Source organism: Pygocentrus nattereri, chromosome 23, assembly GCF_015220715.1.
Source record: "Pygocentrus nattereri isolate fPygNat1 chromosome 23, fPygNat1.pri, whole genome shotgun sequence".
NCBI classification, from domain to species: Eukaryota; Metazoa; Chordata; class Actinopteri; order Characiformes; family Serrasalmidae; genus Pygocentrus; species Pygocentrus nattereri.
Genome location: NC_051233.1, coordinates 22,189,842 through 22,209,812, shown reverse-complemented (window position 1 = coordinate 22,209,812; position 19,971 = coordinate 22,189,842). Strand labels below are relative to the sequence as shown.

At 39.2% G+C, this 19,971-nt stretch overlaps 1 protein-coding gene across 1 annotated transcript; it reads right to left on the bottom strand.

The window, feature by feature from the left end:
• Positions 1–450: 450 nt before the first annotated feature.
• On the bottom strand, positions 451–19,574 carry zgc:63972 (protein CutA homolog). The gene is made up of 6 exons (XM_017697289.2): positions 19,177–19,574; positions 16,523–16,671; positions 8,261–8,320; positions 1,600–1,645; positions 1,405–1,454; positions 451–1,286 (listed from the first exon to the last, which is right to left on the bottom strand). Exons 1-6 carry the CDS (start codon positions 19,267–19,269, stop codon positions 1,184–1,186), a joined length of 501 nt encoding a protein of 166 aa, XP_017552778.1. The 5' UTR covers positions 19,270–19,574; the 3' UTR covers positions 451–1,183.
• Between the last annotated feature and the right edge of the window lie 397 nt (positions 19,575–19,971).

Genomic DNA, 19,971 nt, shown 5'->3' with positions numbered 1-19,971 from the left:
CTGCACACCACATGACTGTTATCAGGGAGGGGTTGCTGTGTAGGTAACTGTGTTGGGAGTGGGTCACTGTCAGGGTGAAGCCAGTGGCTGGTGGTGACTGTTGGTCTGCTGAGATAAAGAGCATTTTGTCGCTATGAATAGAGACACAGTTGACACCTGCAGCAGTGTTTCTACAGCACATGTCTCTGAAAAATAACATCTGGCTTATATGCAGACAAAGTTAGCGATCAACCACTCAGTACATTCTTTCAATAGCCATTTTTCAGCGAACAGATGGGAGAAGATAAGCCGTCAAGGTTGACCAGCGTCCCCGTTGCTATGTGTACACAGTCTCTGTGTTTTCACATAATCTCAATAAAACTATCACTTCATGTTTAGAGGTTAAATCAAATTCACTGAGTCTTAGTACCTTGTAAGGACCTCAACAATAGAAAAATAATACACAGTTCATAAACGCAAACATGGCACACAGAAATGCGCTTTTTATTCAAACAAACTTGTTGAAAATGAAACATGAATAAACACAATGAGACAAAGTCTTTTCAGCGTGTTCGACTTTATCAGTTGTGCTGTCATCTCTTCCTTCATTAGCAGTCACTTCAGCTGGATAGTTTTGGTTGGCTTGCTATACAGGATTAGTTTAGTTTATACTATACAATATACAACTCTTCAACATCTTTAATTTGAATACCTCTAAGAGAAAAAGCAGCTGTGTTAGCTGTACTTTAGTCAGCATTCCATTCATTAATGCTTTATGTTTAGACATTTCCTTTATGTTTTCTTGTTTGGGACATTATAGTCACCGTTAAGCACTTATATCTCCTGCGTCCAAGTCCTCACTCTGTATGCCACGAGTCTGAAAGTCTAAAAGTAGTGTCTGAATATTTCAGGTACTGTAAGTACCTGTAAGTACTTCTCTGTATTGGAAATTGTTCAAAATTTAAACATTTCAACCAAGATTTGAGAAATCGAATCAAAGTTGTTTTGATCAGCCATTTGTTTTTTTCCCCAATCTGATGAAAAATACTCTCAAAGGACTGTGAACAGACTGGGGGCGTCTCATGCCTCCCCATCCCTGTAATCAAAGCCACCTTCAACTTGATAGTCCATAATACCTGATCCAGAACTGAACATTCAAGTCTTCATCCAATAGGAGTGCATTTCACTAGACAGTGGATACTGGTCATACCTCAGGAACTGCAACATCCATCCACTTCAAGTAAGACAGACTTCCATCTTCAATTGGAAAACTGATGATTTCTGGAATTTCATATGGATGCATAGCTCTGGAGGAGCAGACAGAAATGCCAAATTATACAACATATTTTACTTAATAACAGCTGTTGTACATGTAGAGGAATACAAATTCATAGTTTTAAATGATGACAAGCCAAATTTACTTACGTTATAAATTCGGTGAGCCTCTGGATCAGAGATGTTCTGGTCCTCACCAGCTGCGACACAAACACAAGCTTAACTTGTTACACTGTCCATATTCAGTTCTCAAATGTATTCAAATACAATTTTTTGCCTCCTTTTGATTAATTTCTAATGATCAAAATAAACAAAGTAATCTTTTTATCTTTTAAGTCCACCTACCAGCAGTATTTCTGAAGCGTCCCGAATCTCTCCTTTCCAGTAGTACCTGATAAACAACAACAACAACATATCGCATATTTAACATTTGCCGGAAATCCATTCAGCAACACTCTATGCCAGATGTTCACACTGCAAAATTTGACTTGCCGCAAGCTCAAATTAACATCTGGGCTGCTAAATCTAACTATCTCTAACGGCTATTTATGCCATTGGTAAATTGTTGAATTCCACCAATTTTCCAAAATTTCTCCACAATTCAGTCGTTCAGATGTAAACAAAGCCATTCAGAGAGGTCTGTTGTGAAGTAGTTTGTTTTAGAAAAACCACTACAGTGGTGGTGATAGAAACCAGGGTCATACTGTCTACAACACAAAATATAGCCATTTTATTTACTATCCAAACTGACCAGTGAATAATAATAATAATAATAAAACTACAAATATTTCTATTTAATGTTTTACAAACTGTGCAGCATCAAATCCAGTTAAACAGGGCTACTTTCTAATGAAACTTAGTTGGTCAGAGTTCTTTACTGACGATATCCACAGTAAGCTCAAAAAAGCATATAGTGACACAATATATCACAGCTACAATAAAATCTGATCATACTGCTCACCCCTACCAGTGAACCTACACAAACCTGTTTCTTTTTCTTTTTTATGTCATGTTAATTGTGATAAAGTAGTGGCAAATCTGTTTATGTATTATTTTGCCTTAAAACACCATGTATGCATAAAACTGGCATTACACCAAAAGCTTATTACAAAACTGTTATAAATCAATGTTTTAGCATGCAGTGTATTCATAACCAAGTTATGTAATACTTTTGTGTGAGGGAGCCATTAAACGTCCATCACTGTTGTGAACTATTCTGACACGGTAGGTTTCTCTACAGTACCATACTCCTTACAGCTAGAGCTGGGCAATATGGCCAAAAATGTTATCACGATAAACCAAAATATTGTTCGATGTCAATACATATCGTGATAAATGTCAAATCATTATTTCTTTCAAGTTTGAGGGCTATTTACTCCTGGCTGGTTAATTGCTGTTTTAAATTATGCTTTACGGTGAGAACATGACACACACTCGCCAAGCAGTGGAACATTTCATAAAGCTGTCATGGGAGGGTGGGAGAAAGTTTCTGTTGGGCTGTTTTTACCAGCTGGAAAAGCACGGCTGCAGTTTTTGTAACAGTCATGATTTAAGAAAGAAAAAGATTATTTTTAGCCGTCTGGTGACGAGAGCTCGGCTATCCCGTTACAGAGGCTAAACAAGTGGCCAACAACAGCTAAACTGTTTGTTTCTCAACAACGTCAACTTAGTACAAAACAGCAAACATTAGGGTTAGAAGGTCAGTGATAGATCACACCGCCTTAATGCCGTCACTCCCACCACATCTCTGTCAGAGTATATCACAATATCCAAACACCAGCTAGCAGATGACTGGATTTCTCTATTCTACTGTAGTAGTTTAAGGGGTGAACGGAAATACACTGCTTAAAAAAAATAAAGGGAACACTTAAACAACACAATATAACTCCAAGTAAATCAAACGTCTGTGAAATCAAACTGTCCACTTAGGAAGCAACACTGATTGACAATCAATGTCACAGCTGTTGTGCAAATGGAATAGACAACAGGTGGAAATTATTGGCAATTAGCAAGACACACTCAATAAAGGAGTGGTTCTGCAGGTGGGGACCACAGATCACTTCTCAGTACCTTTCTGCTTTCTGGGTGATGTTTTGGTCACTTTTGAATGTTGGTGGTGCTTTCACACTCGTGGTAGCATGAGATGGACTCTACAACCCACACAAGTGGCTCAGGTAGTGCAGCTCATCCAGGATGGCACATCAATGCGAGCTGTAGCAAGAAGGTTTGCTGTGTCTGTCAGTGTAGCGTCCAGAGGCTGGAGGCGCTACCAGGAGACAGGCCAGTACACCAGGAGACGTGGAGGAGGCCGTAGGAGGGCAACAACCCAGCAGCAGGACCGCTACCTCCGCCTTTGTGCAAGGAGGAACAGGAGGAGAACTGCCAAAATGACCTCCAGCAGGCCACAAATGTGCATGTGTCTGCACAAACGGTTAGAAACCGACTCCATGAGGATGGTATGAGGGCCCGACGTCCACAGATGGGGGTTGTGCTCACAGCCCAACACCGTGCAGGACGCTTGGCATTTGCCAGAAAACACCAGGATTGGCAAATTCGCCACTGGCGCCCTGTGCTCATCACAGATGAAAGCAGGTTCACACTGAGCACATGTGACAGACGTGATAGAGTCTGGAGACGCCGTGGAGAGCGATCTGCTGCCTGCAACATCCTTCAGCATGACCGGTTTGGCAGTGGGTCAGTAATGGTGTGGGGTGGCATTTCTTTGGAGGGCCGCACAGCCCTCCATGTGCTCGCCAGAGGTAGCCTGACTGCCATTAGGTACCGAGATGAGATCCTCAGACCCCTTGTGAGACCATATGCTGGTGAGGTTGGCCCTGGGTTCCTCCTAATGCAGGACAATGCTAGACCTCATGTGGCTGGAGTGTGTCAGCAGTTCCTGCAAGATGAAGGCATTGAAGCTATGGACTGGCCCGCCCGTTCCCCAGACCTGAATCTGATTGAGCACATCTGGGACATCATGTCTCACTCCATCCACCAACGCCATGTTGCACCACAGACTGTCCAGGAGTTGGCGGATGCTTTAGTCCAGGTCTGGGAGGACATCCCTCAGGAGACCATCTGCCACCTCATCAGGAGCATGCCCAGGCATTGTAGGGAGGTCATACAGGCACATGGAGGCCACACACAATACTGAGCCTCATTTTGACTTGTTTTAAGTTGTTTTCATTACATCAAAGTTGGATCAGCCTGTCGTGTGTTTTTCCACTTTAATTTTGTGTGTGACTCCAAATCCAGGCCTCCACTGGTTAATACATTTGATTTCCATTGATGATTTTTGTGTGATTTTGTTGTCAGCACATTCAACTTCATACAGAACAAAGTATTCAATGAGAATATTTCATTCATTCAGATCTCGGATGTGTTATTTGAGTGTTCCCTTTATTTTTTTTGAGCAGTGTATATCTAACACCAGACAAACAGAGTCCTCCTTTTAGGTATGTTTTAACTGAAAGCGGTGCTTTTGTGTCTTGTTCTCAATTTGTCGTATTGTGCGAGTGATGGAGCACTGCTTCAAGTTAGCCAGCTAAAAACAGCTAGCCTGGAAAGATAGTGCTCTCTTCCTCTCCAATACCTCACAGCTTCCTCAGTTTACTTTCGTTTAAATCAGGGCTGTAACTCACATGAACCCTCTTTCTTTCACTATCGTTGCTCGTGAATGTACTAATACTTAAATAGAACTTTTTGAGTGCTGTAACAGCGCTGTAGTTGAGAGGAGCAGATGTGATTTAACGCTGCTAAAGCTTGTTAGGTTTTAGTTTTCTACATCATTCCAACACACCAGATGTCCTTTACATTGTGTAACAATTTTATGATGAATAGACCAATAGAAATGCTTTAAAATCAATTGGAACAAAATCTCTTTACACTGACTTACAATGAAAGGTAAGAGTGTCTTGCCTTTTCCTGTAAAGTTAATATTCTGGAGATTTTCATTGGGCAGCAATGATATAGGGGGAGTTCACTGTAGGACACTACAGTTATGTCACTTATCTTGTCACTCACACTTGGTCACAGGAGAACAGATTGCCGGTCGCTCCACTCAAACAGGGAATGAATAACTCCACTTTTAAGACGTTGCTAAAATATTTGGTGACCCTTTTTTACTCATGGCCCTCTTCCCTCTCTAATCATGTCGAAAAACTCGGAAGTGCGCCCTCTCCTGGTGACAGCAGAGTGGTGTCGCTTTCCTTGCAGTAGAAAACGCCATCAGGACCGTTGTCAGAATGTGGAAGTGTGAAAATGGTGTATTATATCAAAAGTTTATCAAACCTTTTATTAATATTACCTTATTGCTCTAGCGAGGAAAAGTTATATTGCAATAATTATCATTATCGTTTTATCCCAGGCCAGCCCTACCCCAAGAAACCCCATGAAAACTGCTTTTTTTTTTTTTTTTACCTTTTTAAACATGTGGACATTTAATCTTTATTTTAACAATATAGAGAGATGGAGGTAATATAATGAAACAAAATAAAACTGAACAAATGTGAAATAATCTGTATAATGTAACTGATAGAAATGCAATTTTCTTGTGAGGAAAAGGTTAGGACATCTCCACATTTCCTATTACTTAAAATGCGGCGTGCACCACATCAGCTGCAAATGATTACATCATCACTCGAGAGGATTTCAGAGGAGCCTCTTATTTAAACCTCAGACATTTAGTCTGGTTTGCTCTTGATTGTTGAAATGAGTGGTAACACCTCTCTGAAAAGCTCTCTGAGGACTTCAGAAAGAAGTAAATTTAAATTTAAAAATCTCAAAATAATTAGAAATCAGCTGATCCACTGCCCAGAAAATAATTTACAAGGGGAGAACATTTACAACAACTGCCAGCATGGCCAGATCAGACCGTCCTAGCCAGTTCAGCCCAAGAGCAGACCGCAAGGTGCACAAAGAAGTCTCCGACAATACTAAAATGTCATCACACGACCTACAGGTAGCTCTTGCCACAGTTTACGTTAAAGTACATGTATCTACCATCAGAAAGAGATTGCATAAATTAGATTTTCACAGGAGGAGTGCAAGGAGAAAACATCTAGACAAAGAACAGGACTAATGGAACAGTGTGTTTTGGACAGATAAATCCTAAGTTGAAGAATTTGTACACGGTAACAGCAGACATGCCAAACATAGCATTTGAGAGGTTCACAAGAACCTTATACAAACTGAAGCATGGAGGTGGACGTGCCATGGTTTGGGGTTGCTTTGCTGCAGCAGGGCCTGGCAAGCTCCCCATTTTGGAATCCACTATGAATTCTTTATTGTCTCAAAGGGTGCTTGATGAAAATTTGAGACCATCTGTCCCAAAACTGGAGCTGAAGTGGAGGTGGACCATACAACATTACAATGACACCAAAAGATTCCAGTAAGCCCACCAAGGAATGACTCAAAAGAAAGAAATAGATAGCCAAGTCTAAACTGCAATAACTTTGCATCTCCATTTCTGTTGGTTTTAGTTTTTGCATAAACTGAAAACCTTACATATCATTTGACTTGTACTTAAATTTGAATATGAATGAACCAAATTAGTCCAAACTACTTGTGAAAAAAAATGACATCAGTGGTTCCCAAACATTTTACAGTCCCCTTCAGATATTTGACCACCTGTTGTTGTTACACCCCTCACTCCTTACACATTCACATATTACATTCACATATGATGCACATGTAAGACATTTAGCCTTATGAAATCAGCCCCCCTTAAATGATCAAACCTGTTTATGATGTGATAACACTTCATCCCAGATATACTGAATAATTAAGTGTACAGTAGTCTATCAGGGCACATATGAACGTGTGAGACACTAAATTGTTCAGTGAATAACAAAATGTTAAGATACACTCAGCACATCACCTGTTTTTTAAGCTGACAATAACCCCAAATAACCACCACAACCTCTATAAACTTTGTGTTAAAATATAAACCTTCATAGTTGTCCAGGTTGTGCACTTTGGGAGCCTGTATGTTCAGCAATTTAAGTTCTATTTGGTTGTAGTTTGTGCTCGGTGTTCTCAGGAGTGAGAAAATGTAGGTCTGATCACTTCTGCACATTTGTTTCGTGAGAAATCGAAAAGACTATCCAGCCAATGTCCAATATAAAACCAACTCTCCCACCTCATTTAGTTAGCCTTACAGCTCAACATACGCATATTTACAGTTAAGCACCAATCACAGCATCCACAGTCTCACCACAGACACATCCGCATCTGTGAAAGTGAAACTAACTCGCACGCACAACCAACAAGAGTCATAAAGGCCTTAACATCCCTTCTTTCATGCCAACTATAGTGCAGCACTAAACTCAGTATTCAGAGATCTGCTCAATTTCAGTGAGGATCTCTTATCACGCAGCTGGAAAGTGGAGTGCAGAGCTGTTGTGTAGTCTATATTAGGGAAGTATCTGAGTAACTACATGACTGGCAAATCTATTAAAATGAAGATGTAAATTAAGTGCACAGACCAAATGTCAGAGTTTTTTAACGAACCCCCGACATCATTTGGCGTATCACAGAGCCACTCCATTACATTAACAAGTTAAAATAGCTTTTTATATTACCTTTAATGTTACCTCTTTTTTGGACAGCAGCAATACATTTTCAAAAATGCCAAACAAATGACCCCCATATAATCTTGATTGGTGTCACCTGACCATTGGGCTGTGTTACAGCTGGAATTTATGGATAGTACATTTCATGTAATAGTCATTATTGAGTGTGTATATGTGGGGATGTCTTACAGGCACAGTGGAAAAAGACAATCAAATGCTACAGCAGTACATAAGAATCACAGTGATGTGTGTATGTGTGCTCCTAAGGCCAACACTGGTTGACCAGTTGATATTTAACAAGCTTTCCTACTGCACTGCTGGCCTTGTGAAAATTTATATAAAATCTAGTCTCAACTAGTTTAACTTTGGACCTTCCCTACTAACTGTGTACTGACTGTGGCTCGGTCAAGGTTCCGTCAAGTCCATGTTCTTACATGGTGGAGGTGTGGGGAAGAATATTCACACATGCTGCCATCCTTTTCTCCATGATGTGTCTAAAAGAGAGGGTAAGAGAGAGGAAAGAAAAGTTCAGAATTTGAACATTTATGTTTGACGTTAAGCAGTGAATGTTATGGGACTGTATAATGAACTGACTATATTTCCACTACATCCAAAAAACGAAACATAAAGTAAAATGAAGTATAGTTTGTGAATTTTGTGCAAACATTGCAGTGCCAAGTGCTTTGCAGCCTGACACAGAGATTAGTAAATAACAACAAAAAAGAGAACAGTTTCAAATGAAAATTAAAAAAAATATTTAAAAAAAAAGACCAATTAAAACGGAAACAGAAAACCAACAGAACAAAGGTCACTTTTAGAAACATAAGATGGCAAAAAAAGCAGAAAAAAAACAACTGCAATTGAGGAAATGGCTTCATAGTACAGTGATATGGCAAACTGTGTTGCTAGGCTAGAATTGTGAAAGAGAATGTAGAAGGTGTGGCTTACTGTGTTAAGAAATGAAGCTGAGCTGTGTTGCTACTTTATGCTTGTCTTGTATTCTTGAACAAGAACTACAGTGTCTTACATGAAGATGACAGTTCTGTTACTTGTTTATTGTGAACTACTCAGCGTGATGCGATATGAAACCATGTTAATTTTATATTAGATACTGAATTTTCATATTCATTAATAAGCACTAAAGGAATACTCCAGCTCTTTTCAACCTGCCGCATCTTTACCATACAACTTTGACTTATTTCCCTATACTTAGTAAGGCTGCATGATATGGAGATGAAATGCAATGTACAATAAAATTGTTGCATTGATAATATGATCACACTCATCTCCTGTTTGGGAATTTAGTTTCCCGGTCAAATACAATGATGGGAAATGAGTGTAAGTGTGCCGGTGTTGTGGGGGTAGCAAATATCTGTGGTAATACCTCACTTACGTAACTATGTATCTAATTATACCTCAACTCATTTGTGAAGACTCACTCACATGTCTCAGTTACCAGAGCGAGGAGAAAACTTGCTAATTATCCAACTGTGCAGTAAAGTTTCATAGTTTTGATCCTCAGCGTTCTCTTTCAATAACAGTCTCTGTAGCTCAGTGATAGCGGGAATCACAGCCGAGGCTAATGCATCCCAAGAGCTTGCATTTTGAGTTTTACATCTTGTTGGAATCTTGTTTTTGACCACTGAGCATTTCATATGAAAATGAAATGGTCCGACTGACAGGCTATGTGAAATGCAGCTTCTAAGGACAGCGTTGTCTATGAACAGTTATCATTCAATCTGTTTCATTAAACAAACAACCTGATGCACAGACTACTCAGCATACAAACTGAGAAACTGTGGTATAGCAGCTTTGCTAACTCATATCACACTGCTCACTGAAACTAAAACCACTCACAGTGATGTACATGGGTAGGACAATAAGGCCTCTCTGCATCCTGTTTTACAAAGTGACCAATGACTTTGTGCCCAACTGCCATGCTGTCAGTTCACTAGGCTTACATCATATGGTATCAGGTAGTATTGGATGTTAGTAGTGATGCATGTTTGTGAGTATGACTATGAGTAAATGAGGATGTTATTGGATCGATCGGTATCAATACATCCCTATTTTTATTATTATGAGCCGTGATAATGAGTTTTGCCAGATGCATCATGTGCATCATCTATATCTTGCACTGTTGTTTACATTGTTTTTTATTTATTTTGTGTCCTCGAAGTAAATAACTTGTGCCAGGTATCCCTACAACAAGCACTGTTGTCTTTTTGGGAAAAACCAAAAAACAGATACTTTAATAAATAAATGTGAAAGGTACATTAGCATCTGTATCAAAAATATATTGTATCATGAAGTAAAAACAGCAATGCGTTAAATTTATATTTGTTATACAACAGCCCTCTCAGTATCCAGATTTAACCTAATGGACTTTGACAGTCTTTGGTAGTAAATATCGACTGTTTTGTTAGCCTGTGTCTCCACAAACTGGGAAAGCGGTTGTGGTTGGGGAATTGAAAACCTGTGGCATATACTGAAGAGGGAAGTCCACGGGTGAACGCTAGAATATTAGGGAACGAGATATATTCTGCATGGCAGTGAAAAGTGAACCTCGTTAAGCATTAAGGCAAAGCGCCACAGGGCTGGTACTCTTGAAAGTGACGGCATCTTCAAATAGTAATAATGGAAAGGGGTGCCAATATTTTTGCAACATAAATTGTATTCCTAAAGGATTTTTTTTTGTTCTAAAACATGGTATAAAATTATACAGCCTGAAATATCACTCGCTGCATTTGTGGTTTATTTACTATGCAGATTTTAGATTTAGATTTTTTTTGAAGGGTGCCATATTACCAACTCTGAGAGACTTACCACACATAGAGATGCACAATGATATCAGAATCATATCTGTATCAGCAAACGATTATTTTTAAAAATTAAAGCAAAAGACTGATTATTAGATTTTTCATTGTACTGCATTTGTAAGCCTAATATATATACATTTAAATATAAAATATACACAATAATATATACACAAATAAATATACATTTGTTTCTACAATTTCTACATTTTACAAATGTGTATGTACACAAAAATATTAATCTCTAATAATAAGCCTATAAAAATGGTTCATCAGTTTAACCCAGAAACAAGCAATCGAATAGGTTAAAACATGAAACATCAGACCAGGTGACCTTCCATTTCTCCAAGGTCCAGTTCTGACACTCATGTGCCCATTGTAGCCACTTTCACCAGCAGATTGGGGTTAGCATAGGAGCTCTGACCTTTCTGTGGCTACACAGCCCAAACCCAGCAGGGATTACTGCACTATGTGTTGTAAAACATTCCTCCCATAATCATCTTTGAAAACGTCTGTGACTTGTGCCACAGTAGCTCTTGTGCTAGTTCAGACCAGATGAGATTGCCCTCATTGCCTTCGCGCATTGATGAGCCTTGTGCGTCCAACACCCTGTCGTCACTCTATGGTTTGTCCCTCCTCAGGCCACTGTCGTTAGATACTCACCACAAGCCTTGCCATTTCGGAGATGCTCTGACCGAATCATTTGGACGCAATGATTTGGCCTTTGTCAAAGTCACTCATGCTTGCCCACTTCTCCCACATCCAACACGTCAATTATGAGAACCCAATGTTTGCTTACAGTCGAATACATCCCAGACCTTCTCATGCACCACTGTTAAGATCTAATCATTATTTGCTGTATCTGTGAGTGGTCATGTTTTGGCTAGTCATAATATTTTTGGCACATTCTGCAAAATTTAGATAACAAACTGATGCTAGATTCACTTTAAGAAGCCCCTTTTAAGATTTTAGGGTAACACTGTTTTTAGCGGTCCTTTGTGGATGATTAATAAACTCTTAACCGATTATCAGTAACATATCAACAACATATCAGTGAAGTAGCAGTAGTGAAGCATCTGAATACACTGAAGTAAATATCTAGATGTTCTCCTGACATATCACTTACTTTAAGTAGATGTTTTGTTAATAAGTTACTTAAATTACGCAAAACATAACCTTACCCAACGTTACCCAAAACCTAACCTGAACCCTGGCCCTAATCCTAACCCCTGTTTTTGACGTTACTGAGGATCTTTTGAGCGTTTGTTTAATCTAAAAAAGGACAACTCAAAATAAAGAGTCACAGTTTCTTTTGCTACAAAAGCTAAACTATCTGCTGTCCCTGTTTATTTCCCCCATTTGTATGTGGGTTTAGCTTCCTGAACATGCAAAACTCAACCACAGATATGGCTTAGCTTCACAGTAAATGGACAATGGGCCTCATTCACCAACTTTCTATAGGGGAAAAAACCCTTTTTGCCCACTTAGGTAGTTTTTATGAAGATTCTGACATTCACCACTGTTTTCTTATTTGGGATTAGTTCTTAGGTAAGAACAGAATCTACACTCACTCAAGGGCACATGAGTGTGAACAATTATGTGGTTTAAGAACACATCAAGAATTTGATGCAGACTTTTTCTTAGGACCCTTCTCAAGAACAATTTTAAGGAAAAGCATAGGAAGACTTGGTGAATGAGGCCCATAGTTCTAGCTCAATATTATACAGCTTGGAACAGGACTGGAGCACAAATGTGTGTACATGATAAAGTTATATACTTACTATTTTCTTTTAAACACACTGAACTACTCAGCAATGCTAGTCTTTGAGCCCCAGCTTGTGTTTTGCTGTCATGCTATAGTGGAGTGACTTACTTGTGACTGAGAGGAAATCCTATATTTGCTATACCAAATGCAGCATTTGGACAGAATCTATTCTTCTATTCAGAAATGAACAAGCCCTCTTGACAGTGTGGGTGTTACAGTGTGAGAGGGACTATTCACTCGACCCTAAGTGCTGCGTTCGGGAGCTCTGGCACACAACTGCATCTCCACACAAAGACGCCCAGTGTTCTCATTTGGAAACACACACACACACACACACACACACACACACACACACACACACACACACACACACACACACACACACACACACCTCATTTACATGCAGCTGTAAACATTTCTCTTTGACACAGACTGACAATACCTGACCTTATTAAACAAGTGAAAAAAGAAAACAAAAATCATAAAAACACTGAGAAAAGACCTGCAAACATTAGAGGTGGGAAATAGGATGATACTTTATCATTACTGTTTTAAACAATATGGTTTTCTGAGCTTATCGAGGACACTCAATATTTACAACATGTTTCATTACAGAGCATAACTGGTATTGTTTAATTAGATTTAGTACAGTATGTGAAATAAGTATAATATATATTGTAAATGTATATGTATCCAGATATGTCAATGACTTTTTTTTTTAAATGAAGCATTACTAGTGCACTGTGTCTCTCTCACAATATCATGATGTGTATACGTACACATATAAATTGCTGTTTTATCTCCATTTTTGATGTTCTTCAGTTTTTGAGTACTTGTGGTCCTATATATTGTGCATAAAATTCATGATGAATGGACCAACAGAAATGACCCAAAATTACTTGGAAAAAAAATCTGGTTCCATTGACTTACATTAAAAGTAAAGTAGGTTTTTTCCTTCTCCTGCAAAGATGTCATTTTGGAGATACGAGGTTTTCAAGTCAACAGTCAAGAGGCTTTTATTGTCATTCCATCTATGTACAAGTACACAGTGGAGTGAAATTACGTTCCTCCAGGGACATCACGGTGCAACAAGAAACAAAAAGTATAAAGTGTGAACGTGCAGACACAGTGTGCAAACAAAAAAATTAACTAGAAACAACAAATACGATAAATGAAGCAGACGTTAGACACAGTAAACAGACAGGACAGTGCAGCACCGACACAGCACTCATTCTGGACATGAGGTAGTGGAATAAGGTGCCGAGATATTTAACATGCTGTGATCTGTTTTGTTCCAACAACTGCGATATCATAAAAATGTCTCTGAGTACATGATATAAGGTTTTGTTTGCCTTGTCAGCCAAGCCTATCACACATGTATGTTTTTGACCTGGTCTGTGTGGCTCATTCGTGGCACTGCATAACAATCCTTATCATAAGACTCACTTGACAACTCCATGCAATTTGGGAGCCAAATTCAATTTGTGAAGCTCAGAGCCCAAGCACAGGGCTTGTTTTTTGTGACATATGAATACTACGACTGGCCCGAACAGCATCTTAGAGGCTTCGAATACTTGCTGAATTCCGAACGAGCGTCTGAACAAATCACAATCACCCTTTAAAACAATAACGTTGTTGCCAAAATTTTTATTTGTCTACCTCACATGAACATAGCAGCTGCCTCTCATACGGTGAAAATTTCATGATGAATGGACCAACAGAAGTGCTCCAAGATTACTTAGAATAAAACTTCTTTAAATGAATTTACATTAACATACATAACATTTTGCCTTCTATTGTAAAGTTACAGTTTTGAAGATATATGTTCATTTTTTGGACAGTGACATATACTGTCCACAGCCTGTATTTGTACTGCACTCTGTATTGTAGTTTATTGTATTGTATTGTATCTTATTGTTATTGTATTGCATTGAATGGCACAGAGTTCTGCATTCAACTCTGTTTCTTTTTCTCTTGGTGTCTGCAGTGACATCTTGTTTCTAGCAGTATCTGAGCTCAGGACTGTCTTTTTCTCTAAGCTACTGGTAACTAGCAAAGATAGTTTCTCTAGATAGACAAAGCACTTCTTGTAAGTCGCTCTGGATAAGAGCGTCTGCTAAATGCTGTAAATGTAAATGTAAATATTTTAAAAATGCCAAACAACCGTCATACCATTCAGTACAATATTGATTCCGATGCTACAGATGTAGCCTGGTCTGGAACATAAAAGTGTCTTAGAACTTTTGACAGTGATGACATTTTTTGTCATCCGACAGGATGTTTCCATTGTAATCAGTGTCTAGTAATCTAGACGTACATCTAACATCCTTCAATCATATCAATATAGACAGAATTCTACTTTCTGTAGCATTTAAACTACTTATGACAATACTAATGATGATCTTGGTCAGTGTGCAATGGAAGCACATTGGTTAATATACTTTACATATTTGAGATTAATCTTGTCCGGCCTCCTCGGTAAACCAGCTTCCTATTGAAAATAAAATCAATATTTTATTATCACGTGATATTTTAAAGTCTTCCCACTTGTGATTTTTTTCCAAGGCATCTTTACTATTTTAGCTCCAATGGTCACATGGAAAGGCAGGTTGTTGAGCTCTGAGGCGACGTGATTTGGATGCCTGGCATGAATTTAGATGTGCTCAACTAAACCAGCTATGATGCACTTTGTAAAACATTTTCTATATATTAACATAGTGTTCTTTTCAAAGGCCTTTGCTGATTAAACGTACTTTAGGCTAATTTTTGTGGCTTAAAAAAGGATGAAGAGTCCAAACACTACACATAGAAATGAATACCAACAGACTCAAGTATTCAAATTATTCAGGCCAGCTAACAGTAGAATTAGCTGCTTGTGTACCCATTAATCAAAACTGGCTGACAAGCCCTTTTGATACCAAAGGGGCCTCATTCACCAACCGTTCTTAAGAAGAAATTTCTTCTTAAAACCCACTTACGCTGTTTTCATGAAGATTCTTATATTCATCAATGTTTTCTTATTTGGGATAAGTTTTTAGGTAAGAACAGAATCTACACACACTGAAGAGCACAAAGGTGCGAACAATCCTGCGGGTTAAGAACACGTCATGAATCTGACATAGACTTTTTTCTTAGGACCTTTCTCCAAAACAGACTTAAGAAGATATTGGTGAATGAGACCCAATAACAACAATCAGGGCTATCATGATAATGAAAGTTTAGCTGCCGATTGTCATAAACAATTGCAATTAACAACTTAATTGTCCTCTTGTTAGAACTGTTAGAAGTTCGGACTGTTTTTATTTTCATAAGTTCCATGACGTCTCGATAAATGCATTGACCACTGTCTTTTATTTACATTTATTTGCCTCAACCCAACATAGTCTATTCACATTTTGTTTGCTGCAGCATGTCTGTGAAATCTAATGGAAAACAATTGCGGGAAGCTTACATAATGGAAATCATCTCAAATAACTGAGATTATGTGATTTTGTAATATTTGTGACAAGCCTGAAAATCATGTCAAAGTTCAGAGCAGCCTATAAGTGTGATACTTCTAATTGTAGCACCTGAATTGTTTGAAAGCCCCAATAACTGTGATCAGGCAATTATGTAATTATTGTGACAGGCCTATCTGCAATCCCTCCCCCCAAACTTCAGATACTGTTTTTGAAAGGTGCTCAAGCCTCTTCCATCTTGAATATGAGGTAAAGGCTTATAGGCACAATTGTCCCCTGTTGAAACCACTGTGGTCATCCTTTTATGTGGTTCACTCACAAATTTGCCCACACTGGTAGTCCACAATGTGTATGAGACTGGCTGCATTTTACAGAGATGTAAAATGTGACCTCATTATGGCTTGACAGAGGTCTGGGGGGTGGGATCAACGGGCTACCAACAAGGCATCAATCAGCACGAAGGATGAAGAATCTCTGGACGAACTGCATGCACAGAATGTGCATTGAATTAAAAAAGAATTTAAAAATAACAGGCAGAATGTGAACAAATGTAAAAAGCAAATGTACATCTTTTCGAGTAAGATTACAACACATACATACAACAAACAGAACCTATGAATTTGCTTAACGTTATTCACTTGTTGTGTGCGAATGTACCTGCCAATATCTTTAGCCACCTGCTCAGTAGGACAGTTGATGAGCAATATGGAGTGGTGTCCAGCCACGTAACTCCCACTCAGTGTAGCGTGAAGCTGAACCCCCAGCATCCTCAGCACTGGGTACAGTGTGATGGTCAGCATTATCGTCTAAATCATGATATATCAAACAGATATGGAGTCAATAATTAGTATAACACAAAACCAACAGATACACACCAAAGAAAAGTCTTATTTCCATTGTGGTAATCAGCGGCCATATTTTAAGTATAAGTACAGGTGCAGAACTCAGCTGTACACCGTAAAAGAGGTTTGGTCAGTTCAACCTAAAAAATACTTTGGTTTTGTTGTTACCACATTAAGTATTTTTTAGTTTGAGCTAATAAACCATTTTTATAGTGTAGTAATGGGTGGGGGGACAAAACCTGTCATTCTGTAGGCAACAGTTCATGGCAACCAGTTAGTTCCTGGTATGTAGGGCCCATTTGGTAATACAACAAGCTTCTGTTTGCAGGTTTTCTGCTATTTTATTAATAAAGAATGCTCTAATCCACAGGACAAAGCCACAAGGATTGTTACTATGATGTTAACTACCTGGAACTCAGATGATTCTGTTATACAGCTTCATCTGTCATTGTAAATTCTTTTACTTCCTTCTAATTACTTCTACTTCCTACTAATTGTTTTTCCATTGTAGCTTAATGGTGGACCCTTTCCTTACTACAATGTAAGAGGGTTGTATGTTTAAGGACTTTCAAAATCCAAGCTGTGATGCATTAATATTCTTCTAATATTACACAAATAGATCACAAAGATTAGGTGATGAAAAAGACGGTGCTTACCACTGATTCTTTTAATTTTCTGCACAATTAAATGGTTGAGAGGTAAACAAAGTCATTCAGAGTGGTTTGGTGCAAAAAGCTCTGTTCTAGATAAACTTACCAAGTCAAAATTGTTCACAGTGGTGGTGATGGGAAGCAGACGCCCACCTCTAAAAGCTCCCTCACAGAACGTTATTACAAGAAATATTGTCCTAATGTCTGAGACACTCGGTTTGAGAAAATGTTAGTTTTGAAACTTATTTTTTTTAATCTATTCATATTCAAGGGGTACAGGCAGAGCGTTGTGAGGCAACATAAACCCCAATAGTGGATTGTGAATAAAATAGCTATATCTGTATTGTAGACACGGCGACCCCTGGTTCCTATCACCACCACTGTAAAGGAATCTGAGCCTCTGCAATGAACCATTTCATGCCAAACCATTCTGAATGACTGTTCACATTTTAGAGATTGAATTAAACAGAAATTTTGCAAAATTGGTGGAAGTCTCCTTTAAAATTCAACAAAAGGGACACCTTCTGGGAAGCTGGTAGTTTGGAGGATGTCACTTTTGAGAACAATGAATCATTTTCCACTTGCATATCAAGCTAATGGCCATTAGGTCAACTATAAATACACAGCAAAATTAACTGACCACAGTTGGAAATTGTATTAAGCTAGGGATGCTCTCAGTACTACCAACAGCTTGCCATCTGCATATGTGTAACAGGCTCAGTAATGATTAGTTCATAATAAATGCTGTATCATTTAACTGAGGGTCATTTTGTGGAGCTCAAAGGTGTTGTAGGTCTGGCTGGGCTGCTCTCAATGCTAAAAGCACATGACAAGCCATGGCATTCAGACATAATGCTCAAAAAAAAAAGCATCATTTCAGCATCTATGGTAGTTCATGCTGGTTTATGCTGGTATAATGCAGGTCTGGTGCTGCTTTACCAGCTAAAAACCCAACATATTATTGCTCTCCATTGAAAATAATGGTAACTTTATAGGACAGGGCAAAAACCTTCTTTACTTCCAATGTTGGATAATGGAAAAATATTTTTATTTGAAACAATTTTGGGGCATTTCTATTGGTCCATCAGACATGAAATTTGTGCACAATGTAAAGAAAAGCTGCTGAGCTCAACATGCGCAGAAAACTAAAGATAACAACTTCTTTTGGACAGTGATGATGTGCTGTTTTTGCTGATGACCAGTTAGACTGGTCCATGCTGTTTTTTTCTAGCAGGGAACGGAAACAGAAGGCCATGAATTAACTTTCTGTAAAAAAAAATAACTCAAAAAATAAAGGCTCAAACTACACGTAATTTTAGCTGTATGAGCTAATAAACTTAGCACACGGCAGCAATAAAGCTAGAAAAATGATTTCAGATTTACCAAAAAGAAAACAGCAGATGTAAACGACGCCCTTCTGTCTCTACTACAAGGGACTTTATTCAGGTTTAGTCCTTTTATAGCTGAGCCCACAGTACACGGTAACCTACTGCACTTTTCAGACGGTCCCTTACTCACTGAAAGAAGCGGCGTTGATTTTCAACAGGATTTAAAAAGGAAGTGTTTAGAAAGTATTCGAGTCGAGTTCGCTCTCTGTCCTCTGCAGGCGGAGAAAATGTTTTGGACGTTTTGCTCAGGAGAATTAAGAGAGAGACTCCAACGCCAGTTTCTCATTGGATTATTCCGTTCCACCTTAAAACACCGGTGCAGCCTATCTGCTATCCCGGCTGTAGAATGGAACTGTTGCCCCATTTAAGGTGGAACGGATAATTCGAATGACACACTGGCTAATAAGCTAACTTCTCAGCACGAGACTTACCCCACAAATGAGCAAAAAGCGCGACTTCGACATCGTATCCTTGTTACACCGCTGATATATCCAGTCCATTTTGTTCTCTTGAGTGTCCGTCATCCTCACATAACTGAGAACAAATCAACTCTTCATCCTCTAACACTTCCTAAATGTCTGCTCTGCCCAAACGCTGCCGGTCTCAGGTGTCTCCGTTAACCCCGCCATCGTCATGCTGTAGTTTGTTGTCTGTGTCTACAGGACACGCTGGCCGGTTCGACAGGTTTTGGCCACGGGCGGATGAGGTTTACAACCCGCGAGGTCAGCAAGTTGACGCTGACTGGACGCTGCTCGTGTCCCGGCTGTTCCCGCGTCCAATCAGGACAGAATAACCGTAAGAGGATTTGAGTAATAAACTTAAGTGCTGCTCTTCAGCGCGTGCTGCCTCTGAGCTGGAGGGGATTGCAAATAGCCGAACATGCTAAACCCCCAAACCCACCCCCCCCCCCCCCCCAACGCAGAACTGCTTAAGGGTGAAATATGTATCAAAATATTTTTTCCATTTTCAAAATTATGAAAATACTTCAACCTCAAAAGCCCTCATAACTAAAACCTCTGAAAAATGGTGCAGCAGCACAGACCTGGTAGAGCCACAGACCTGAGACCCGTTAGAGCCACAGACCTGAGACCTGGTAGAGCCACAGACTTCAGACCTGGTAGAGCAGGGGTGCACAACTCCAGTCCTGGAGGGCCAGTGTCCAGCACAGTTTGGTGATTTACCTGCTCCAGCATACCTGATAATTGCCAGATTAAGGTTATGTTTGA

What these genes read in the sequence shown, in the direction of transcription:
- zgc:63972 (XM_017697289.2), bottom strand. Translation starts at nt 19,269, where the DNA reads ATGACGGACACTCAAGAGAACAAAATGGACTGGATATATCAGCGGTGT. An exon ending in GTGGCTAAAGATATTGGCAG is followed by an intron (nt 8,321 to 16,522) that starts GTACATTCGCAC and finishes CCTCTCTTTTAG; the next exon opens with ACACATCATGGAGAAAAGGA. An exon ending in CTTCCCCACACCTCCACCAT is followed by an intron (nt 1,646 to 8,260) that starts GTAAGAACATGG and finishes GTTGTTTATCAG; the next exon opens with GTACTACTGGAAAGGAGAGA.